General features: G+C 40.6%; 1 protein-coding gene across 3 annotated transcripts in view; it reads right to left on the bottom strand.

The window, feature by feature from the left end:
- The window catches only part of CUNH20orf194 (chromosome unknown C20orf194 homolog), a 170,525-nt gene that overhangs the window by 33,058 nt on the left and 117,393 nt on the right, over positions 1-20,074 (bottom strand). For all 3 annotated transcript variants that reach the window (XM_027836287.1, XM_027836288.1, XM_027836289.1), the window contains 6 exons: positions 19,655-19,743; positions 19,007-19,108; positions 18,598-18,715; positions 15,870-15,958; positions 14,149-14,307; positions 2,006-2,131 (listed from right to left, as the gene is read on the bottom strand). In XM_027836287.1, coding sequence (XP_027692088.1) covers positions 2,006-2,131; positions 14,149-14,307; positions 15,870-15,958; positions 18,598-18,715; positions 19,007-19,108; positions 19,655-19,743 — 683 coding nt within the window. The remainder of the gene's footprint in view (positions 1-2,005; positions 2,132-14,148; positions 14,308-15,869; positions 15,959-18,597; positions 18,716-19,006; positions 19,109-19,654; positions 19,744-20,074) is intronic.

Raw genomic sequence — 20,074 nt, 5'->3', positions numbered from 1 at the left:
AAGTGGACAAATTTTGAATTGAACTGATGCTAGAACAAGTGCCTAAGGGACCACAAAACTGCTTGAGACCAAAAGCTGGCAATCTTACTATCCACAGAGCCCACAATACAACTCAATTATTTTTTCTTTGGTAGACAAAAATCACAGGAAGTACATTCTTAGTTAGACACAATGCTTAAGTGGACTTTTGGGGAGAGATAAATGAGGACTGGGCAGTCAGGAAAGGCTTGGGAGATGGCTTAGGCTAGGCCTTGACAGACAGTTAGAATTCATATTGGCAAAGAAGAGGGAAGGGCATTTCCTGGAGGGGGAACAATACCAGCAAAAGTGCGGAGACAGTAATGTTCGAATTAGAGAGCCCTTTGTCAAGACGAGGATTTGGCTAGATCTTGTAGAGCTGGGAGACTGAATTTGATCCTGGGTAGACAAGCAATGGATAACACAATTAAAGGAGTATTTTAGGAATTTTAGGACCTTTTAGGACCAAGGTGGGACAAAATTCCTTACCTAGTTCTAGAAAACTTTGGGGAAAATTAATATTTACTAGAATTGAGCACTTACTTTGTGCCTCAACTTGGGCATAAAGAGAGAAACAGGAAACTGGCGAACAGGGCAGAAAGAGCCCAAGAATATGTGTGTGTGCGTGCGTGCATGCGTGCGTGCATGCATGTGTGTGTGTTTAGGAAGGTGGTTATGGCATCACTGTCCATTAAAAAAAGAAGAGCAAAAGAGAAAAAAAGCAAGAAGAACAAAATATCCAGGATATTTAAGGAAGAAAGCAGAGTTTACATCTCAGGCTGAAGAGCAGAAAAAATAGAGAGACAAAGACATGATACTTAGGATTTCTAGCCCTAGTATGAGTAGGTAGTGGTATTTCTAGCCCTAGTATGGTATGAGCGGCATCTACACTATCAATGTAGTTTAGTAGTTTGTTTTTTGTTTTTTTTTTTTTTACCTTTCAAGGGTGAAATTTACTGATTTTGTGCCTTCGTCCTGAGCTTTGGCTGGAATCAAGGTCAACACTCCACTCTGGTCACTTCCCTAAATGTTCCCCGTGGCATTTAGGTCCAGTAAGTAAGATCCCTAACACATTTCAACTCTTAATACTTTTCTCCAAGTCATGTTGTCATTGTCCCCAATTACAACTATTCCGAGGATTACAGTTAGTGGTGAAAGGGATTTCCAAGCTCTTTTGACTCCAAATCCAGAGCTCTTCCCACTAGACTAGAAGGTCAAGATTTCTAAAAGCAGTAGGGTCCATCCCCATATGTCCAAGTATGTTTAGGCTCTCGAAGAGGAAAGCACAGAGCCCTCGGGCAAGCCTGATGCTGAGAAAACCTCACTTAGAGACCTGTCCCCTCTCAATGTGACCAAAAATCCAAGGTCATCTGCATACCAGACCCTTTTCTAGGTAAGATGTGTGTACGACAGACAAAAAATGAGATGCAAAAGGGACCATGCTTTCTAAGAAAATTCATTTCATACCCCACTTGCTGTATGAAATTACTTTTCAATTGCCACAGAAACATGACCAGAACACTTGCAGGATTTTTATCTGCAAGACAGATTAGTGTGTAGCTCTAAAAAACAAAACTAAGACTAGACAGCAAAAGCCACAGAGATGTAGACTCAGTATTTTCCTAAACTTCCTAACAATGAGAGTTATCCAACAATGGAATGGAATTGTCTGTCCCTGGAAACATTCAAACTTTTCAGGGAGTATTCCCGGACAACACAGAGGACTGGTTGGACTAAATGACTTTAGAAATCTCTTCTGGTTCTAAAGCTCAGGGATCCCCTTGTTGCCTAGAGAAGGACTTTTAAGGTCCTGGGAATAATCAATACATTAATGAGAATTTACTGAGCACCTACCATATAGTAAGGAAAAATAATAAATTCCCTCCAAGAAGCAAAATTAAACAAGTCTGCTTTAAAAAGGCGATGCCTTCTAAAAATAACAACTCCCTCCCACCCAACTCCTTAAGTTCTGGTAGCTGAAGACTACCTGTGCTCCATATAGCAGCTCAGGGGCTCCACGCATGTAGTGATTGTACCAATTTCAAAAGTAGACTTCACATCTGAGTCAGGGTGAGTCTGGAGTGCCTGGACAACATCAATAACATCTGTGTAGCTGTAAGAGACAAGAGAAATGGGTAAATAATGGTAAAATTTGGGGCAGTTAGGTGGCACAGTGGATAGAGCCTTGGAGTCGGGAGGACCTGAGTTCAAATCTGACCTCAGACACTTGGCACTTACTAGCTGTGTGACCCTGGGCAAGTCACTTAACCCTGATTGCCTCACCCCCCCCCCAAAATGGTAAAATTTGTATACCTCAATGTATAGAGAATGAGTAATAAACTATATTAACTAGAGTTTTATTGTTTAAATTTTTAAAATTCTGAACTTAACAAAAGACAAAGATGAATACTTCCATAAACAAAGTAGAGTAGAAAAGCAGAATTGTATAAGAAACCATGAATCTCTTATCACTAATAATTTGCTTTCCCTTTTAAATATATAATATTATGTATAGCTTTCAAGACTGTCCTGTTTATCTGCATTTCCTTTTGGCTCTTCTGTTCTTTTCAGTGCATTTCAAAATAATGCTCTAATGGTTCTCTTTTCTTTCTTTTCCATTGACAGCTATAGCTCACCCCTTCGACCCTCTAATTCATCACACACATTGGAAAGAAAACCCTTGTAATAAATGTGTATAGTCAAGTAAAACAAATTCTTATACTGTCTGTGACCAAATAGACCTCCTTAACATAAGGAGGGAAATGATACAGGTATCATTAGGATTCAGCACATTACTAAAATAATGGAAAAATATTCTTTGCTAAAGTAAGAAGAGATTAGGAGATACACACACACAAACACACGCCACAAATAATAAACAAAAACCTCTGAAAGAAGTTATGACATCTTAGAATTAACAGTAAGGAGAGAAATTCTAGAAATGGATATACAGCTAACCTAGACTTCAGGAAAACAGACTTCAAAGAATTCAGAGAAAATATAAGTAGGATCCCATGGTCTAAGGTTCCAAAAACAAAATCAGGTTAAGTGGATTGGGAGGCTCTCCAGAATAAAATCTTGCCCCCCAAAACAAAATGATTCTATTGAGGAAGAAAAAGGGGAACTAAAGAGACCACTTTGGATACATGGAAAAGAATAATAGGTACAAGAGATTTAAGGGAAGGCAGTAACCAAAGAAGAAAACAAAAGCCTGGCCCAGTCAGGCTGTCCAGTGCCAGGAAGCACTGGCCTGAGAAGAGGGAAGTCATCTGTGCCTCTAACAGAGATCCCTGTCTAAAGGACCCAACCAGTAACCGTCGAGCTTTTGTTTAAAGACTTATGACAGAAGAGAACCCACTCCTCCCAAAGGTGGCCTCTTTTACTTTGGGGCAGCTCTCACTGTTGGCAAGATTTTCCTGACTTCCAAACCTATCTTTGCAACTTCCATCCATTGCTCCTTTGGGGCTAAGAAGAACAAGTCTAATATTTTTATTTACTTACTTATTTATTTATTTTGTTAGGCAATGGGGTTAAGTGACTTGCCCAGGGTCACACAGCTAGTGAATGTTATGTGTCTGAGGCCTGATTTGAACTCAGGTACTCCTGAATCTAGGGCCAGTGCTCTATCCACTGCGCTACCTAGCTGCCTCCAGCAAATCTAATCTTTCAAATACTGGAAGACACCTTCCATGTTTCCCTTCCATCTTCTATTTTCTAGGCTACAAGAAGCCTTTGTCAACTCCCCTTAATGCCAATGCCTTTCCTCTGTTTATTATCCCTAGTTTAGCCTGTATAGACCTTGTCTGTACATACTTGTATATAGCTGTTGTCTTCCCCCCTTGGACTGAGAGCTTTTTTACCTTTATTTGTACCCCTAGCACTTAACACATAACTAGTACATAGTAGGCATTTAATAAAAGTTTGTTGATTGATCTTAAGGTGCTATAGACTTGAAAGTAGTTGTAAGTCCCCTGTCTAAAGGCAAATGAATTCCACTATTAGAATCATAGAAGGCTACATAAATAAGTCACTAAAGAATTTAATCCAACCTCCTACACTGCCAGACCTCACCTCTTACTTGACCCAGAAAACAGAGGCCATCCATGACGACATACTTCTTTTCTAATCCAGACTTTAAAACTCCCTGACATCACACTACATTCTTTCCTCCTTTGTTTCACTGTCGGATGGGGACATGATCCTTCTCCTAGTCAGGGCCAACCTTTCCATTTGTCCCCTTGTCCAATCCCTGTTGGAAGATTGCATCTACAATCATCCTCATCTCCCCCTTAACTGCTATATCCAATGGCCTTTGTTCAGCCTTGATGATCAAGCCTTCATCTTGTGGGCTCTCCCCTTCTCCCCTGACTTTTGTCATGCTCTTATCGCCTCATACCTGTCTACTCATCTCTCCTCTGTCTCCTTTGCTGAATCACCATCCATGTCCTATACCTTAACAGTGAGTATTGTCCTACTTCTCTATCCTGACCCTTTTTCTTTTTTCTCTCTGTATCCTTTCTCTGGTGAACTCATCAACTACAGGTTCAATGATCATTTCTATGTAGACAACTTCCACATCGATATACCTAGCCCCAATCCCTCTCTTGGGTTCCAGTACTTTACCACCTATTGCTTGTTGCACATGGAATTGGATGGCCCCTTTAAGCATCTCAAATTTACTATGCCCAAAACATAAAACTTTATCATCCCCCTCCAAACCCTCCCTCCCCCACACTTCTCTTTTTCTACTGATAGCCCCACCCTCTTTCTAGACAAACTGGCCCCCTTGCTCCTTCCAAACTTGGCATCCCAGCTTCCCACCTTTGGATGGGTTATTCTTCTACTCCCCCACATTGAGAGTGCATGTCGTCCTTCCTACTTCCTTAGAATCCCTAGCTAAAGTCAAAGCTCAGCTGATGTGCCCCTACTTACAGGAAGCCTTTCTTGATCCTTTTCATTATTAGTGATCTATTCCTTCTCAACTATAATGCATGTACTTAACTGTTTATGTGTTATATTTACACCACTCACATACACAGAATTTAAGCTTCTTGAAGACAAGATCTATTTCTCATTTTGTTTTTATATTCTCAGCACCAAGCACATTACTGTGCACGCAACAGGAACTTATAGAGGCTTGCAAGAGGTCATGATTGTATATCGTTTTAAGGGATAAAGCGTTATTTTCACAACAACCACGTAAGGCAAATAGTACAAGTGATAAGTAAATTGGAACTTCCAGCTAAGATGGCTGCCTGAATGGAAGACAAACTACCCATTTCCCATATACTGACTTCAGCAAAACCCTGAAGTTGATATCAGACTAAACAATGATGAAGAAATCCAATAAGAAACTGTGGTGAGTTTTTCTATGCCATAACTACATAAAAAGTAAACCAGAAGCTTTAGGGTAATAGGAAAAGGGCCAGCAGCAAAGCCAATGTTAGCCTACCCTGAGTGACCAAAGACAGGTCAGATATACATGTAGCCTATAAGGCTTGATGCCCAGAGGCAGCAAGAGTGGAGGGGCTCCCAGAGAAAGTCCTAAGGTCAGAAAATCCTAAAATAGGGACCTTAGAAGCCTCAAACAGTATAAAGGGGCAGTGATTAGCATAGTGCCAGAGCACTCCAACAAGAACAACCCACACCCAATGGTCTGGAGATCCCTAATGTTCTGCCATGAGTATCCAGAAAGAGCCCTAAAGATTCAGCCCTCTGAATCTCAAAAATCCAAAGGGGCCTAACCCCAAAAGGCAGAGGTCAGCACAGAAACCAAAGTGACCTAGGGTAAGATCAAGTAGGATCGACTACCCCACCCAACAGAACAGGAAACAGAGCCTAGAACTTTCATAAAGCCTAATCTCTAATTCCAAGAAATGGAATACCAGAAAACTAGAATAGACCAAACAAAAATCAATGATTTCAAAAGACTGGAAAGAAATGGAATTATCTATACCTTACATAAAACTGACTTGGAAAACAGATCAAGGAGACATAATTTAACAATCATTGAAGAGCATGATAAAAAGCTTAGACATTGTATTTCAGTATATCCTAAATTAAAACTGTCCACCTCTTTTGGAACCATGTCCTATACCTTAACAGTGAGTATTGTCCTACAGAAAGAATCCACAGATTACGTACTGAAAGTAACCCTTAAAGGAAAAGTCCTAGGAATGTCATAACCAAAATCCAAAGCTCTCATAACCAAGGAAAAATTCTATAAACATCCAGAAAGATGTCTGAATTACTCGAAAGTAATTCAAGTACCAAGTAACTTCAGATGGGATCACACAAGACCTGGTGGCTTCTCCTAATGATGTGAGGAGACCTTGGAATGCAATATTTCAAAAGTCAAAAGTGATAGACTTTCAACCAAAAATAACTTACCCTGAAAAGCTGAATATAATTTTATAAAGAAAAAATGGACCTTGATGGAAAAGAGGATTTTCAAGCAATTCTGATGAAAACACAGGAGCTAAGTAGGAACTTTCAAATACAAACACAAGAGTCCAGAGAAACTTAGAGAGGTGAATTTGTTTGAGCAACTGGAAAAAAACCTAGTGTGATATAGTACTAACATTTTAATGGGGGAGAAGAAACAAGTGTCCCTTCTGAACTTTAATGTCTTTAAGAGGCACTGAGGGAGTTAAATAAGAAAAACAAAGGTCTTGGGAATGGATTAGATCTGTTCTGAGGGTTTTAAGAGGGGAAAGAAAAGGGAGGGAGAAAGAAGAAATACACTCAAGTAGAAAAGAGAAAGAAGGGGGTGGAACTTATTATTTCTCCTAATTGAGGTATGTAAGAAAAAGATTATACAAACATGGAGGGAGGAATGGAGGGGTCAGGCATCAAATTAATCTCATAAATATAATGCGATATAGAGTGTGAGTAAAAAGTAACAATAAAGTCCTTGGAGAATTCTGGCTGGGGAAATCAGGGAGAAGAGTCACAGGAGAGGCCTTATTTAAGTTGGTCCTGAAGGTTGGCTAGGTTTTACTAATTTCTCTAGGCCTCCATTTCTTCATGTGTAAAATGTGGAGGCTGGGTATTATATGAGTTTGTAATTCAACATTATCTATCTTAGATGATTTGTGTCATTATTCAATCTATGTTCCATGGAATTCTGGAACTTCTCATAGAGAAAAGTTGTGATGACAAAAGAAGCACACACAGTAAAGCTACCCGGCTGGCCACTTGAGTAAGCTGAAGAATGTATACTTTTACCAGAAAAAAAAATTTTTAAATTGAGCACATGTCTGAAAAATTGGCTTCTTACTGGTCTAAAATCAGCAACCCAGTAGTGTTGGTTGGTTTGTCTTGGCAGAGGCTTACAATAGACCATTTATATTTCTAGAATTTTTTCCACTATAGATATTTTTGTAAGAATTTCTATTATTGACAATTGAATAACACTGAGAAATGTGAAGAGCCAAGAAAGTGAAGGCTCTGTTAAAAAAAAAATCAAGAGCCTACCTGAATACAAAAAAAAATACAAATTTTTGAATACACAAGTCACAAAAACAGAAGAAATGTAAATATGAAAATGGCTACCTCTAGTTCATGTTCACTCCAAGTCAGCCTCATGAACAATGTGTTATGTTACCAAATTTTAAGGAATAGTTCCATAGTTTTGCCAAAATACCAAAGGAATTTACAAATAAAATATTTCTCCAGGTCTTCAGAGGAGACATGGTTTTCTCAGTGTCAGTATTTCCTTTAACAGCATAGACAGCAACTTAGTGGATGGTTTCATGACTAGCTATAGCTAATTAGCATCTCTACAATTAGTGAGGCTGGTCTTTGGTTTAAGTACATTGCCAGGTGCACACTCAAAAAATGCCCCTACTTTGCAGTTTGGTGTACAACCTGTCAGAGCTGATGCTCCCCTAGCACACATAGCATTACACAACCCAGGTCGCTTCCATCCATCCCTTTAAGCAAATGGATGTTGCTAAAAAGACATTTAAAGACTTTGATTGAAGACAAACAAAATATAGTGTACTTGAAATACGACACTCCCATTTTGGTTTATGTAAGAGGAAAATAAAAATTAAAGGACTTTTGAGGTGAATATTATTCCAAATTTAAAAAAAACACTTACTAAAAGCAATCATGCCCTCACTTATTAAAAAGTTTGTAAGATTCTTCAATTCAGAATCACACAGATTTGAAAATGTGATTTAAAAAAAATTCAACCTTATAACTTTTGTTACTGTTAACAATTAACATCTAAGACTTCTTATTTACAAGCACCTTAGTTCTACTCGTAAAGTAAATCTATTACTTGGGCTACGTATTTGATGGGATTATTGTTAGGAAAGTGTTTTACAAACTGTAAAGTGCTCTAGAAATGTTGAGTTATCATCACCATCATCATCATCATCATCATCATTGTCAAGACGCAACGTGGTGAAAAAAGTACTAGATTTGTAATCAGAAGATCTGAATTTGAGTAGGGGAACTCTGCTTTTTATGGTGTGGCCTTAAGTAAGAAACTCCCTTTCTCTGGGGCTCAGTCTCCTTTCTTGTATGACGGATTATAATATTTATACTCCCTCTACAGTTTTACTGTGGAGAACCACTCTGTAATTCTTAAAGCAACATAGAAATTAGGAGCCAGAATTAAAATTTTGAATTCCCCCACCTTATGCTTCTATTATCTAAGCTCAAGAGGCCCAGTCCCTTTAGCATTTCTTTCTAGAACCTATTTGTGGCCATTCTCTGGATCCATTGTAGTTTCTTAATATTCATTCTGACACACAAGACATACAAACTAGACACATATTCTAATAATATTCTAACCAATGATGAACAAGTGGAAAAGTTGCTTTCTGACTATTACATCACTCTTACATTGTCTCCCTCCTCATGCAAGTAAGGAAAGCACTTTGTAACCCCTTTAAGCACCACAGAAAAAGGATAATAAGAGATCTGATCATAGGACTGCTTGACCTATATGCACAGCCTCGTGTTCCAGTCAGTGTCCCCATCTAGTATCTTACAGTGTTTCTTTTGGGTTTGAAGTGCACTACCTTATTCTCCTGCATTTTATCCAGTTTATAAGACTTACTCAAGGTCTATCTTGTCTTTCTGTTGGAAGATTAACTGTCCTACTCCAAGAGCAGAAACTACAAATTATTGACCCCACCTAACCATGGACACCTCTCAGTCTGCCCTACGGTAAGATGAGTAAGGGAACTCACAACACATAGGGTGAAGGACACTTGCTACCAACTGTTATCCTTATTTAAAGCTAGAATACCTTGTCCCTAAAATTTCTCTAAGGCCCAAACTCAAGTTATAAGTCATAACAAGTACCATGAGGGGTTAGATTTAGAAGGAACCTTAAACAGCCATTCAGTCTAACTCCCTTTTATAGATCAAGAAACTTAAGCCAAGGAGAAGTTAAGTGATTTGCCAGGGATGATGTAGCTGGGTCTTCCTGTATCCATGTCTCAATCCATTATTCCACCTGTCTCAGGATGAGTGCGATTCCCCAACACCCAAGTGAGGCAAACCCACTGCTGGTTTGGGCTTCTCCCTTACAGCTGTGTCCAAAAGAGTTAGCCTCTCACTCACCTATCAACCTCAGCTCCCCTGAAGGGAGGAAAACAATTCAAAGCCTTCACTCCCACTCTTGAGAAAATACTGAGGGATTTGAAGAGTAGTGTTACGGTTTCCTCACTTCTGCAAAATGAATGGACAGACTGAGTGGGGAGCAATGCATATACACCCTGACATACAATACAGAATTCCGGTCAGTCATGGGCCATGGGCTGCAAAGGGACCTAGAGGTGAGAACTTCAATGCATTCTTCTCTTGGAAAATGGGGCTCACATTCCACTCATCCTCTTTTTCAGATCATTTAGGTAGATAGTAAGACGACTCGGACCTCGAACTTCCTACACCTTTCTTTTAAATTCTTACCCCTTAGAAGAATCACTACTTTTAAATCTTAGGCCTAGGAGGTTGGCCTTGTTCCCTCTCATATTAAAAAAAAAAAACTTTGGAGAAAAAAGATAAAGTTTGGTATGTGAGACACTGATTCTCATTTCCTAGAGCAGAATTAGACAATAAGCCGCTCAAATGAAAGTCTTTCAAGCCAGCCTCCAAGGGCTTTTCAGTCATTTCAACACAATAGCTTTTCCCTCAGAGAGGAATGGGCGGGACCCCCATCAGACTGCCCTAAATTTTCAAAACATTTTCAACATAGCATTAACCTTTACTCATTCAAAAGGAAAAAAAAAAATAAAGCACAAAACAAGCTTTAATCTTCCAGGCTCAGCCTAGCCAAGCCCAGTGGAGCCAAGTTCTTCCTAGAGAGCCTTTTATCCAAGGACCCCCAGTAATCCAGGGGCCTTCAGCTAGCTCTTCTGGTCAAACACAGTGGGCAGACAGTGATAAAGTATTAAGTGCTTACATGTGCCAGGCCCAGCACAAAGCACTGGGGATACAAATAATGAAGGGGTCCACCCCCCTGTCCCTGGCCCAGAGAAGCTTCATTAGATAAAACTGCCAGAAGAGGACCCCCTTTAATCAGTCAGCCAATTAGTAAACATTGATGAAGTGCCTACACTGTTCCAGGCAGGGCACTGAGCACTGAAGACACAGAAAGAGCTCACAATCTCAGGGGACCAGTGCTTGCAATGGAAGCTCCCCACTGTTACCTAGCTTATCAAACACTCAGTTTATCTATGCTATGCATCTAAACCATATTCTATATAGAATGCACTACATCATCTCCCCTGATGGAACTGTTTTTTCCTCCAGGCACAGCTCAGGCGCCATGCTCTTCTAAGAAGAAACCTTCCCTGATCCTCACCAGTGGGAAGCATTTTCTCTCTCAAATTTTCCTGGAGCACTTTGTTCAGGTCTCTCCTTTGCTCAGATGTCTGATATCATACTGATTGTGTGAGTGTTCTATTCCACTTATTAGACTGCCTGGTCCCTGAGTGCAGGGATTATGATTTTACAGCTCTCTGTACTCCAAGGGCCAAGCACAATCCCAGGCACACAACAGGTACATAATACATGTTAGTTGAATTCAGATTCTCTTATTATAGTACTAAAATCTGTGGTTCTTCTTTATCTGCCTCTGCCTTAATATCCCCTTCATCAAACAATGGGGGGATAGACTTTTTTCTCCAAAGTAAGGATACTTCCTAAGGATCTAACTGCCTCCTGAAGTCTGTTACTTTCTCTGTCTTTGTATTTTCAGGTTGAATCTACGATTTAATCAGGTCAAGGGTTTTTGTCGATTCAATTTTAAAGACAACCACCAGTTAGTCAAGAATTTTACTGGATATCAAAGCCTTAAGGCCTTCAATGCCAACTGCCAATATTGGTGAAGTAAAATGGAACCTGCTAGTCCCTCCAAACAAAAGAAAACCTTGCTTTGTGCTCAGAAGGGCAACAGACTTTCCCTAAAGGATTAGTCAAACTGTCCAAAGACAAAAGCCATTTTGTAAAGAGTGAAACTCTAAACCTTAGTTCATACCAGAGGGGAATAGACCAAAGACAGACAGCGAAGGAAACTGTCAGAGTTCAATATTTGAGCCTCAAGGGCACAGGCCTGGCCAGTAATAACACTGCCCTAGAGACACAGTATTTAGTACAAGCTGTGGATTCCCACAGAGACACTATGGGTCAAGTCAGGTGCTACTGTAACTCAATCTGAGGGTCCTGACTTGCTAAGACAGGAGCAAGGTCTTTTGCATGAAAGAAAGACCAGTCTTCACTCCAGTCACATGGAAGATGCCACTCTTGCCAAAACTTCCAAGTGTGAAACTGCTACCCTCGCTGTGAACTGGAAAATCAAAAATTCAATTCAGTAAACATGTATTACACTCCTACTATGGACAAGGCACCAGTCACAAAGTAAGAAAGAGCCCCTGCCTCCAAAGAATTTATATGCTCAGGGTTGGTTGCTCAAGGACATACCATACAGTACCAAGAAATTCTGGTAGGAAAGCACTAATAACAGGGGAATCCAGAAAGGTATAATGGCTAGAGGTTCATCAGCTTGGCTGAAACCTAGAGTTCCTGAAGTAAAGCAGTACGAATTAAGGCTGGAAACATGGATGCTAGGCTAAGGAGGCTGACTTTTATGTTCCAGGTAAAAGGGGAGCGATGCAGTCAGACCTGGGCCTTTAGAAGGCCGTTATTTCTGCAGTTGTGTGGAGATTGCGAAGGCAGGAATATCAGAAGTCTGAATACAAAAACAAACAATTCCCCTTCTCCTAGGAAGGTAGAAACTCCATCAGATGCACATTGTAAAGCTCTTCATCTTGCTCCAGTGGCACTCCTTACTCATTGGGTTGGAATTCATTCCATGACTGCTAAAAACAAATGGACAAGGATGAAGTAAGCCACTTAATGGTCCAGACTATTCATCAGCCCCCAGAAGTGGCATACATTAGATAAAAAGTCAAGGCAAAGAAAACTCATGGCAGCTCAGCAGAATCATGCCTTGAGGAAGAGAAGTGACTGCCTTGGGTCTTATCTCCTTCCTCTATCTCTTAAACATCAGCCCTCCTTCTTTAAGTCTTACTATCAGAGTCGGCATCCAAAGCAGCCTTTCCTCTTAGCCTATTCTTTAGTGGAAACAATGAACCAATTTGAGATGTGACTGATTGTGAACACAATCACTGCCCCTGACTTCAATGAGGGACATTGAGTCTAACCAATATCTGACTAGAATCCCCACTACAAATTCCTGACCAGTGGTTATCCAAGCTTCTCCTTGTAGACCTCCAAGAAGGAGGAGTTTCCTACCTATAGCAACAACTCCATTTTGGGAGAGATGTCTGTAATTGTTAGGAATATTTTAGTCTTTCTGCAACTTTTAAAAAAAGGTTTTAAAAATTATAAACTTAATAATAAAAGCTAGCATTTATATAGCACTTTAAGGTTTGCAAAGCACTTAACAGGTATGTCATTTGATACTTAGAATAACCTCATCAAGTAGGGGCCATCATTATCCTCATTTTACAGATGAGGAAAATGAGGTTGACACTGTTTAACGATTTGCCGGGGTCAGAAACTTAGTAAATTCTGGGGCAAAGTGAATTCAGATCTTTCTGACTCCAAGCCTAGTGTTCTACCTCACTATACCACGTAGTATATCTACCATCAAGTAGATATAAAACAGGGGTCAAAATTTTATCTCAAATCCCTAGCCTTCAAAAAGACATAGCTATGAGAGTTAACAAACCATAAACAATCAAAGAAAATGTTTTTGTTTTGAGTCTTCTAGGTGTGATTTAAGTTCTATCACTTCTGATGCCATTTTCATTCCTTCTTTCACTCTCTTAAAAAAAAAATAAAAGGATGTCGTCAGTGTGCATGCCCTAGATACATGGTTCTCTTTTTGCTGGTTTCACTCTGCATCACCTTATATAGGGCTTTCCATGTTTGTTTGCTTTCTTCTTTATATTTATCACGTTTTTTAACAGTACCGTGTTTCATTACACTAATATATAATTTATTCAGCCACCTTCCAATTGTTGTACATAAAGGTGGTTTCTAATTTTTTTGCAATTACAAACAAAGCATCTATGAATATTTTTGTACAAATCATTCCTTTCCCTCTTTGCATGATTTTTTGAGCAAGAGTTCTAACAATAGAATGAATAAGCTGAAAGGTGATCATTGCTATGACCCCAGTTCTTTTAACCAAGCCTCATATGGCATGGACTCCAGCCTCTTTATCATCCTGAACTCCTTACTTGGGACATGCTACAGCTCATCGAGGTCCTTCCAAAAGTAAGATCGTCAGAATGGAACATAATGACCTAGCTTCGATCTAAGCAGGGCAGAGAAGAGCAACACTATCATCTTGCTCCTTCTACATTCTCTCTCTCTTTTTTTCCCCAGCCAAAGACAAGGTTTATTAAAGATCCACCATCTTGGCCAGAGTCTTAAGGGATCTGAACATTTGTGAGTGATCTGCTAGATTTTAAAAATCTGAGCACTTGGCTAGACTTAAAGAATTAGAGATAGATTCTCTCTTAACGCAGCCTAACACTGGCACAGTTTTGGGGGCTGAACAGTCAGTCACACTACTGACACACTCTCAGATCTTTTTCACAGGAGGTGCTGTCTAGCCACATCTTTTCAGGAGCTTACCCTTGTAACACCACCAACAATCTGGTCTTTTTCCGGGTATATGCTGATTGTCTGGCACTGCGGTTCTGTTGGGCCTCCAGGGCACTAGTCAAGTATCTTTGGAAGTGGGCTGCACTGAAACATTCAGAGGTGTCCATGGTTTGCCTATACACCATCCACCTAGAAAAAACACAAACAAACTCAGATATAGGGTGATTTTTTCCCCAATTGCTGTTTAGATGACTTCTATTAATTGTTCTGATTATAATGAGAACTGCTTGAACAAAAGCAACCATTCCTTGTGACTGGTATGGAGCAGAGTTGAAAAATCAGAAGAAGGGACTGTGCAAAGCAATGTTCTGCCCACTCTGGGAAGGAAGGAAGCAAGGAAGGATGGTCTAAAATCCCAGGGTCCATCTGGAGCCTGCTCTTTTTTGTAGTTCCTTAATCATGCTCAGACCCCAAAGCCCTCCCCTTCCTCTGCTCTCATTTTTGTGACCAAAAGCTTTTGTTTGGTACATGGACACTCTCTCTTCATTACTAATTCCAAGCCACAAGTACATTTTCAAAAGAATTTACTAGCAACTCAGGCAAAGAAGTAAAAATATGAAAATGAGCTTGTGGAGAGAGAGAAATAGTGATTTATAGAGTCCAGAGAATTTAATGCTAAAATTTTCCTTTATCTGATTTTATAAAAGGCCAGTATAAGTTTAGATTATTTAAAACCCAGTTCTGTTCAAATCAACACATACTAAGGTAAAATGTAGGTAGACTGAAAAAAAATTGGGATAGATTGTGAGCTCTGGGAGGGCAAGGATTGTTTTTAACTTTTCTTTGTATCCTCAGTGCTTAGCACAATGCCTGGAACAGAGTAGGCCCTCAAACAGATAATTTATGTTGACTGACAGACTGACTGATTGACTGATTGACCTAAGAGGAATGGATTCCCAAAACTACGTAGATAGGCTGCTATTTAATCAATCTGTCAGTACTCAACAAGAACAGAGCTCCCCAGCACTTCCCAAAGGTCTCCCCTTACAGGGTTTCCAGACAAATCTACTCCTCCTCTAGCTCTCCACTGCTTCCTTCCTTTCTTCCTTCCTCTGAGACAAAGCCTGGATAGGGTAGACATCAAAGCCCAGCTAAGCATCTCAGTCAGCAGGACTTAAACAAAAAAATTTTTTTCCAATTAACTAGCATTTATTTTCTCTCTCTCCCACCCCCACAATGAAAACCAAACCAAACCAAACACTTGTCACAAATGTGCATCGTCAAGCAAAACAAATTCCCACATTGACGAAGTCCAAAAATGTCTATCTCATTCTTCATCTTGAGTGCATCCTCCATGGGAAGAGAGGAAGCATTCAGTAAGGCTTTCTAAAGAGCCCTTCTTGTCAAATAGACAGATGGTCTGTGTGAGATGTGGGAAAACCTCCAACAGGTGCCCTGCACACTGGGCTCTAGGAATCCCTTTGGTATACAGCCCTGGCATTGATGTGGAGTCATACATCTTCTGAGGATCAGACTACAAAAATCCCTTGGCCCACTATTTACCCAAATTTCCATAACGGTCACTGCCCCTTATTTACCTTTTCAACAAGGCCTCAGTCGACAAAGAACCATCCAAACGCTCATGCCCGCATGGGGACATAGCCAAGCTCATGGCCAAAGTGTCCTCTCATCTGACTGAGACCTGCTAAATCCTTTTTACCCAAAACAAAGACAAGGTCAGTCACACCAACCTTCCATATTCCTTATGCAGAGCCACCAGGAAAGCACTTAGATCACTGGCATGACAGCCTGGCAGGCCTGTGACAATGTTGATAATCACCTTCGGGAAGGAAAAGACATTCAAGAAATAAGCAAGAACTGTGTGAAAACACAATGCCAGGGTAGAGACCAAGTTTAAATCGAATGGGTGTAGGAAGCACTCAGCAAACCTTAGAAGGCAGCTTGGACTGAGCTCAGGACTTGAAGTCAGAAAGACCTGAGATGAAATCCTGCCTCAGGCAGTTACTTGTTGTATCACCCTGGGAAGACCACTTAATCTCTTTTAGTCTCAGTTTCCTCCTCTGTCAAATGGGCATAATAGTACCACTTTAAAGATTTGTTGTAAGGACAACTTTAAAGCACTACATAATTTTTAGCTACTGCTATTATTGTTACTAATAAAGTGAACTTTTGTTATTATTACCTAAGACATGGCCATTAATCTTATGGAATTTATACTTTATTAGGGACACAAATTGCAACAGTAATTATAATAATTTTTTATGGCAAGTACATTACAAAGCTGCCTAAAAAATAACTATATAAGGTCCAAGATCATTACAGATTCAGAGCATAAAGGAAGGAGGAGGCAGCATTTGAGTTGAGAGTTAAAGGAAAGGTAGTGATTCATCAGGTGAAGAGGAAGAAAGGATTTTCAGGAATACGAAACATTGGGAGCAAAGATATGGAGACAAGAGAACCCAGAGGGTTCAGGGAGCAGAGGTTAGGAGTAGATCACTTGAACATACAATGCATAAAAGAGAGTTACATAACATACAAGGCTAGACCCAAAAAAAATTTTTTTTTTTTAAATTTACTTGGGAGGCAATTAGGGATCCACTAAAATTTCTGACCCTAGGAACAGCTAAATTATTTGGTGGTAGTATAAAGGATGGAGTTGGGAAGACCACTTAGAAACGCTAACTAGTAATGAGATCTGTACTGTGGGAAAACTGAGAGGAGGGTGGCAATAGCCATAAGAAATGTTACAGGGACGTATGGGGAGTGAGAGACTTGATGACTGGCTAAGGAAAGGTAACGGAGAAGATGTCAATGATAACACCAGCCTTACAGATACAAGAAAACGGGGATTGGTGGTGTTATAGACAAAACCAGTGAAACTAGGAGGAGAAAGAGAATGGGTTTGGTTTTGGCACAATGGATAGGAAGGGCTAAGGTTAAAATTTCCCATAGTAATTAGAGATGAATGGATCTAGGGCCCAGGAGACAGGCCAGGGTTAGAAACATAGATTTGGGAATTGGCTGCATAGAGGTGGTTGCTGAAACCACAAGAGTCAATGGGATTAAGAGAGAGAGAATGTAGTGAGAAAGGGAATACGTATAACTAAGTTAGGAACTTCTGAGAAAGATAGCTGAACAGTCAATAGTGCAAACACTCCCTCTGCCATCCATGGGTGTGGCTGGGATGATTTCCACCCCCCCTTCCCCCACTACCTCTGAGAATCCCCTGCTCCCTTCAAGGCTCAGTTCAGGGACCACTTTCATTGTGAAGCTCCTCCTGACTCCCTGGGTTGTTGCTGTTTTCTCAGATTACTTTGTATTTTCCTTTATATATAAAATTCCTATATATATTCCTTGACAGTATGGATGGTGTGGCTCTGTCTGTGTCCCCAGACCCCCCAGCAAAGGGTCTTGCATATAGCAGGGGCTTAATAAATTGGACTGAATTCATTGGAAGAGGAAGGGAAAGTGCACATATTTTTCTTTCCTTAATAATTTAAAACAAATTTCACTGGGTTATTTCAAAGCACAGAAGCCCAACCCAGCTCTGCTCCATGTCCATGCACTGACACCAAGCTTCAGGAGGCCCAACCCTCAGAAGCAGTGTCAGCCCAAGGGAAAACTAGGTAGTCCCTTCCTCCTACTCCTTCCCTCCCAATCTTCAGGTCACCTGATGGTTATCTAGGATAGTAGAATACAATGTAATTCAATAAACATTAATTAGGAACCTATGAAATGCAAAGTACTGTATCAGGTGCTAGAGATACACAGACTAAAATGAGGAATGGTCCTTGACCTTGAAGAGCTTCTACCCTGGGTCCTACTGTGCTACTGCACCAAAATCGACCCCTTTGTGGGATGACCTTATGTCATCCTTAGACCTCTCTCTAGACTCCCCCTAACAAAAGCAACCTGTCCCGCTTCCCATTTTTCCAAAGCTCTGGTCTCAAGTAGTTATTAGTTTCCAGTTTTAACTGGAGACGGTCCAATAAAAATGGACACTAAGGTGTTGGGCAGCTGGTAGGGAGTGAAGTCCATTGGAAACTACAAGAAGGGAATGCAGGTGGACCCTTGGTCTTGGCCGTCCTACAATAGGCACCAGGAAACCTGGTCTCTGGTTTACATGGTAAACCAAGGCAGGCTCTGGTAGCTCTCCACAAACCCTCTGTCGCTCTGGAGAAGGGGCCTTATGTGAGAGTTGTATGATGGGAAGGGGTCCTGGTGTTGCCTAGGCTTCCTTAGGATCAGCCACAAGTGCTCGTGGACCAAACCAAACCAAAGCAGGTTTCAAATGTACAATTACATCAGGCTTGAAAGGGGTGTCAGTTCATGAAAGAAATCTCCTGGACTTTCTTTGTTAAACCCCAAAGAGCCAAGAATAGGATCCGCCTTAGCTGTCCTGGCCCTGGCCCCAGCCCCTCCCTTCAGATTCCTGGTGTATTGGGTTAGCTCAGTTACCTTTTCATTTTCCACTTTCTGAGCAGGCCTGATTTCACCTTGTTGCAGGAGGACAGGAAAATGGGACCTCATTACTGGCTCCTGGCTGACACTGCAGACGGCAAAATGCTGGAGAAATCTGAAAAAACAAAAAGCTGATGTTATTACCTTCCAATCTCTAACACAACCTGAATGTGCCCATTCAAGCAGGAAACTCTAGACTTGTCCGCTGTAAAATAAACTTTGGGGCACTTTCCTCTGGACAATCAGATTGTTCCCAGTGTGACACAACTGCCTTGGTTGGAGATGGGAGCTGGGGAAGCCCCAGGAGTTTGTCCCTCATGCCAACCTTATAATTCACCATCACCCCCAATAATAAAATGCAGAAAATTTTATAAATCATCTACAAATAGGAAACCCAAAGGCTTACCTGTCCACATCTGGGAGACGGGCATTCAGGAGTTTGAGCTGACTCCCTCTTTCCCCAACAGGATAGGACTGGGCATTAAAGAGTTTTTGCACATTGGAGTATCTGAAATAAGAAATATTGGTTCAATTGGGTGCTCTATAACTTGGAGTTTATTTTGCTTTTGATTAATTCCTTGAAAACTCTTTTCTACACAGTCATATGATGTTTTCATTTGGTCAAAAACCCTTGTGTTTCTAATGCCAATAAGATGCTGAATGAATTTGTGATTATTCAGGGCTGATTATATGGAATACCACAGAGCATTCATATTGTCCACTTTTCTAGCATTTGGCATGTGGCCTTGTCACTGCTGGTAGCCCACAAGGAAGGGAAAAGCAGGTACAACTAAGCTCTCAGTTGGCCCACCTAGCTAGGAACTACATGTGTAATGGGTAAGATGGCAGCAACTCCAGCATGGTTTTCTGCTTCTTTGTTGTTTCATCTTTCAAGTTCCTTTTCTCCTGAGAATTCTGGATAAGAGAGTGTGTGGTATATAAACAGTCCAGGCTGATAAACAGATGTTAGCATTGTCCTTTCAAAACCCTCAAATACAAGGCATACATTACTTAGCAATTATACCCAGAGAAGAAGTCCCAAAGAGTAACTTACAATCTTTTTTGTTCTTCAGATAATCCATCTTCCTGGATCACTTTTAATGCCAGCTCTGAATTAGCTGGGTGTTGCCAGGGAGAGAAGACCTAAAAAAACAGAATCCATGAAAAGTGCATTTAAAACCCAACAATAGGATGTAGAAACCACATGGGGATTTGGCTGTTGTTGAAAACCTAAACTGTCAGCTCAAAGCAAAACCACAAAAACAAACACTCTTTCCTCTAAATGGGGTCTAGACACACATTTTCCCAAACAAGCATCATCATTCTCTGGGTCCCTGATTTTGAGGTGTTTACTATTGACAGAGGCAACACAGATACAGTAAGAGAGGTGAGAGTAGGGGGAGGAAAGGGGTGAAGGGAGGGAGGGGGAGAGAGGGAGAGAGAGGGACGGAGGGAAGGAGGGGGAGAGAAAGAA

Source organism: Vombatus ursinus, unplaced genomic scaffold, assembly GCF_900497805.2.
Source record: "Vombatus ursinus unplaced genomic scaffold, bare-nosed wombat genome assembly UNPS02014818.1, whole genome shotgun sequence".
NCBI classification, from domain to species: Eukaryota; Metazoa; Chordata; class Mammalia; order Diprotodontia; family Vombatidae; genus Vombatus; species Vombatus ursinus.
This window is presented reverse-complemented; position numbering and strand designations above follow the sequence as displayed.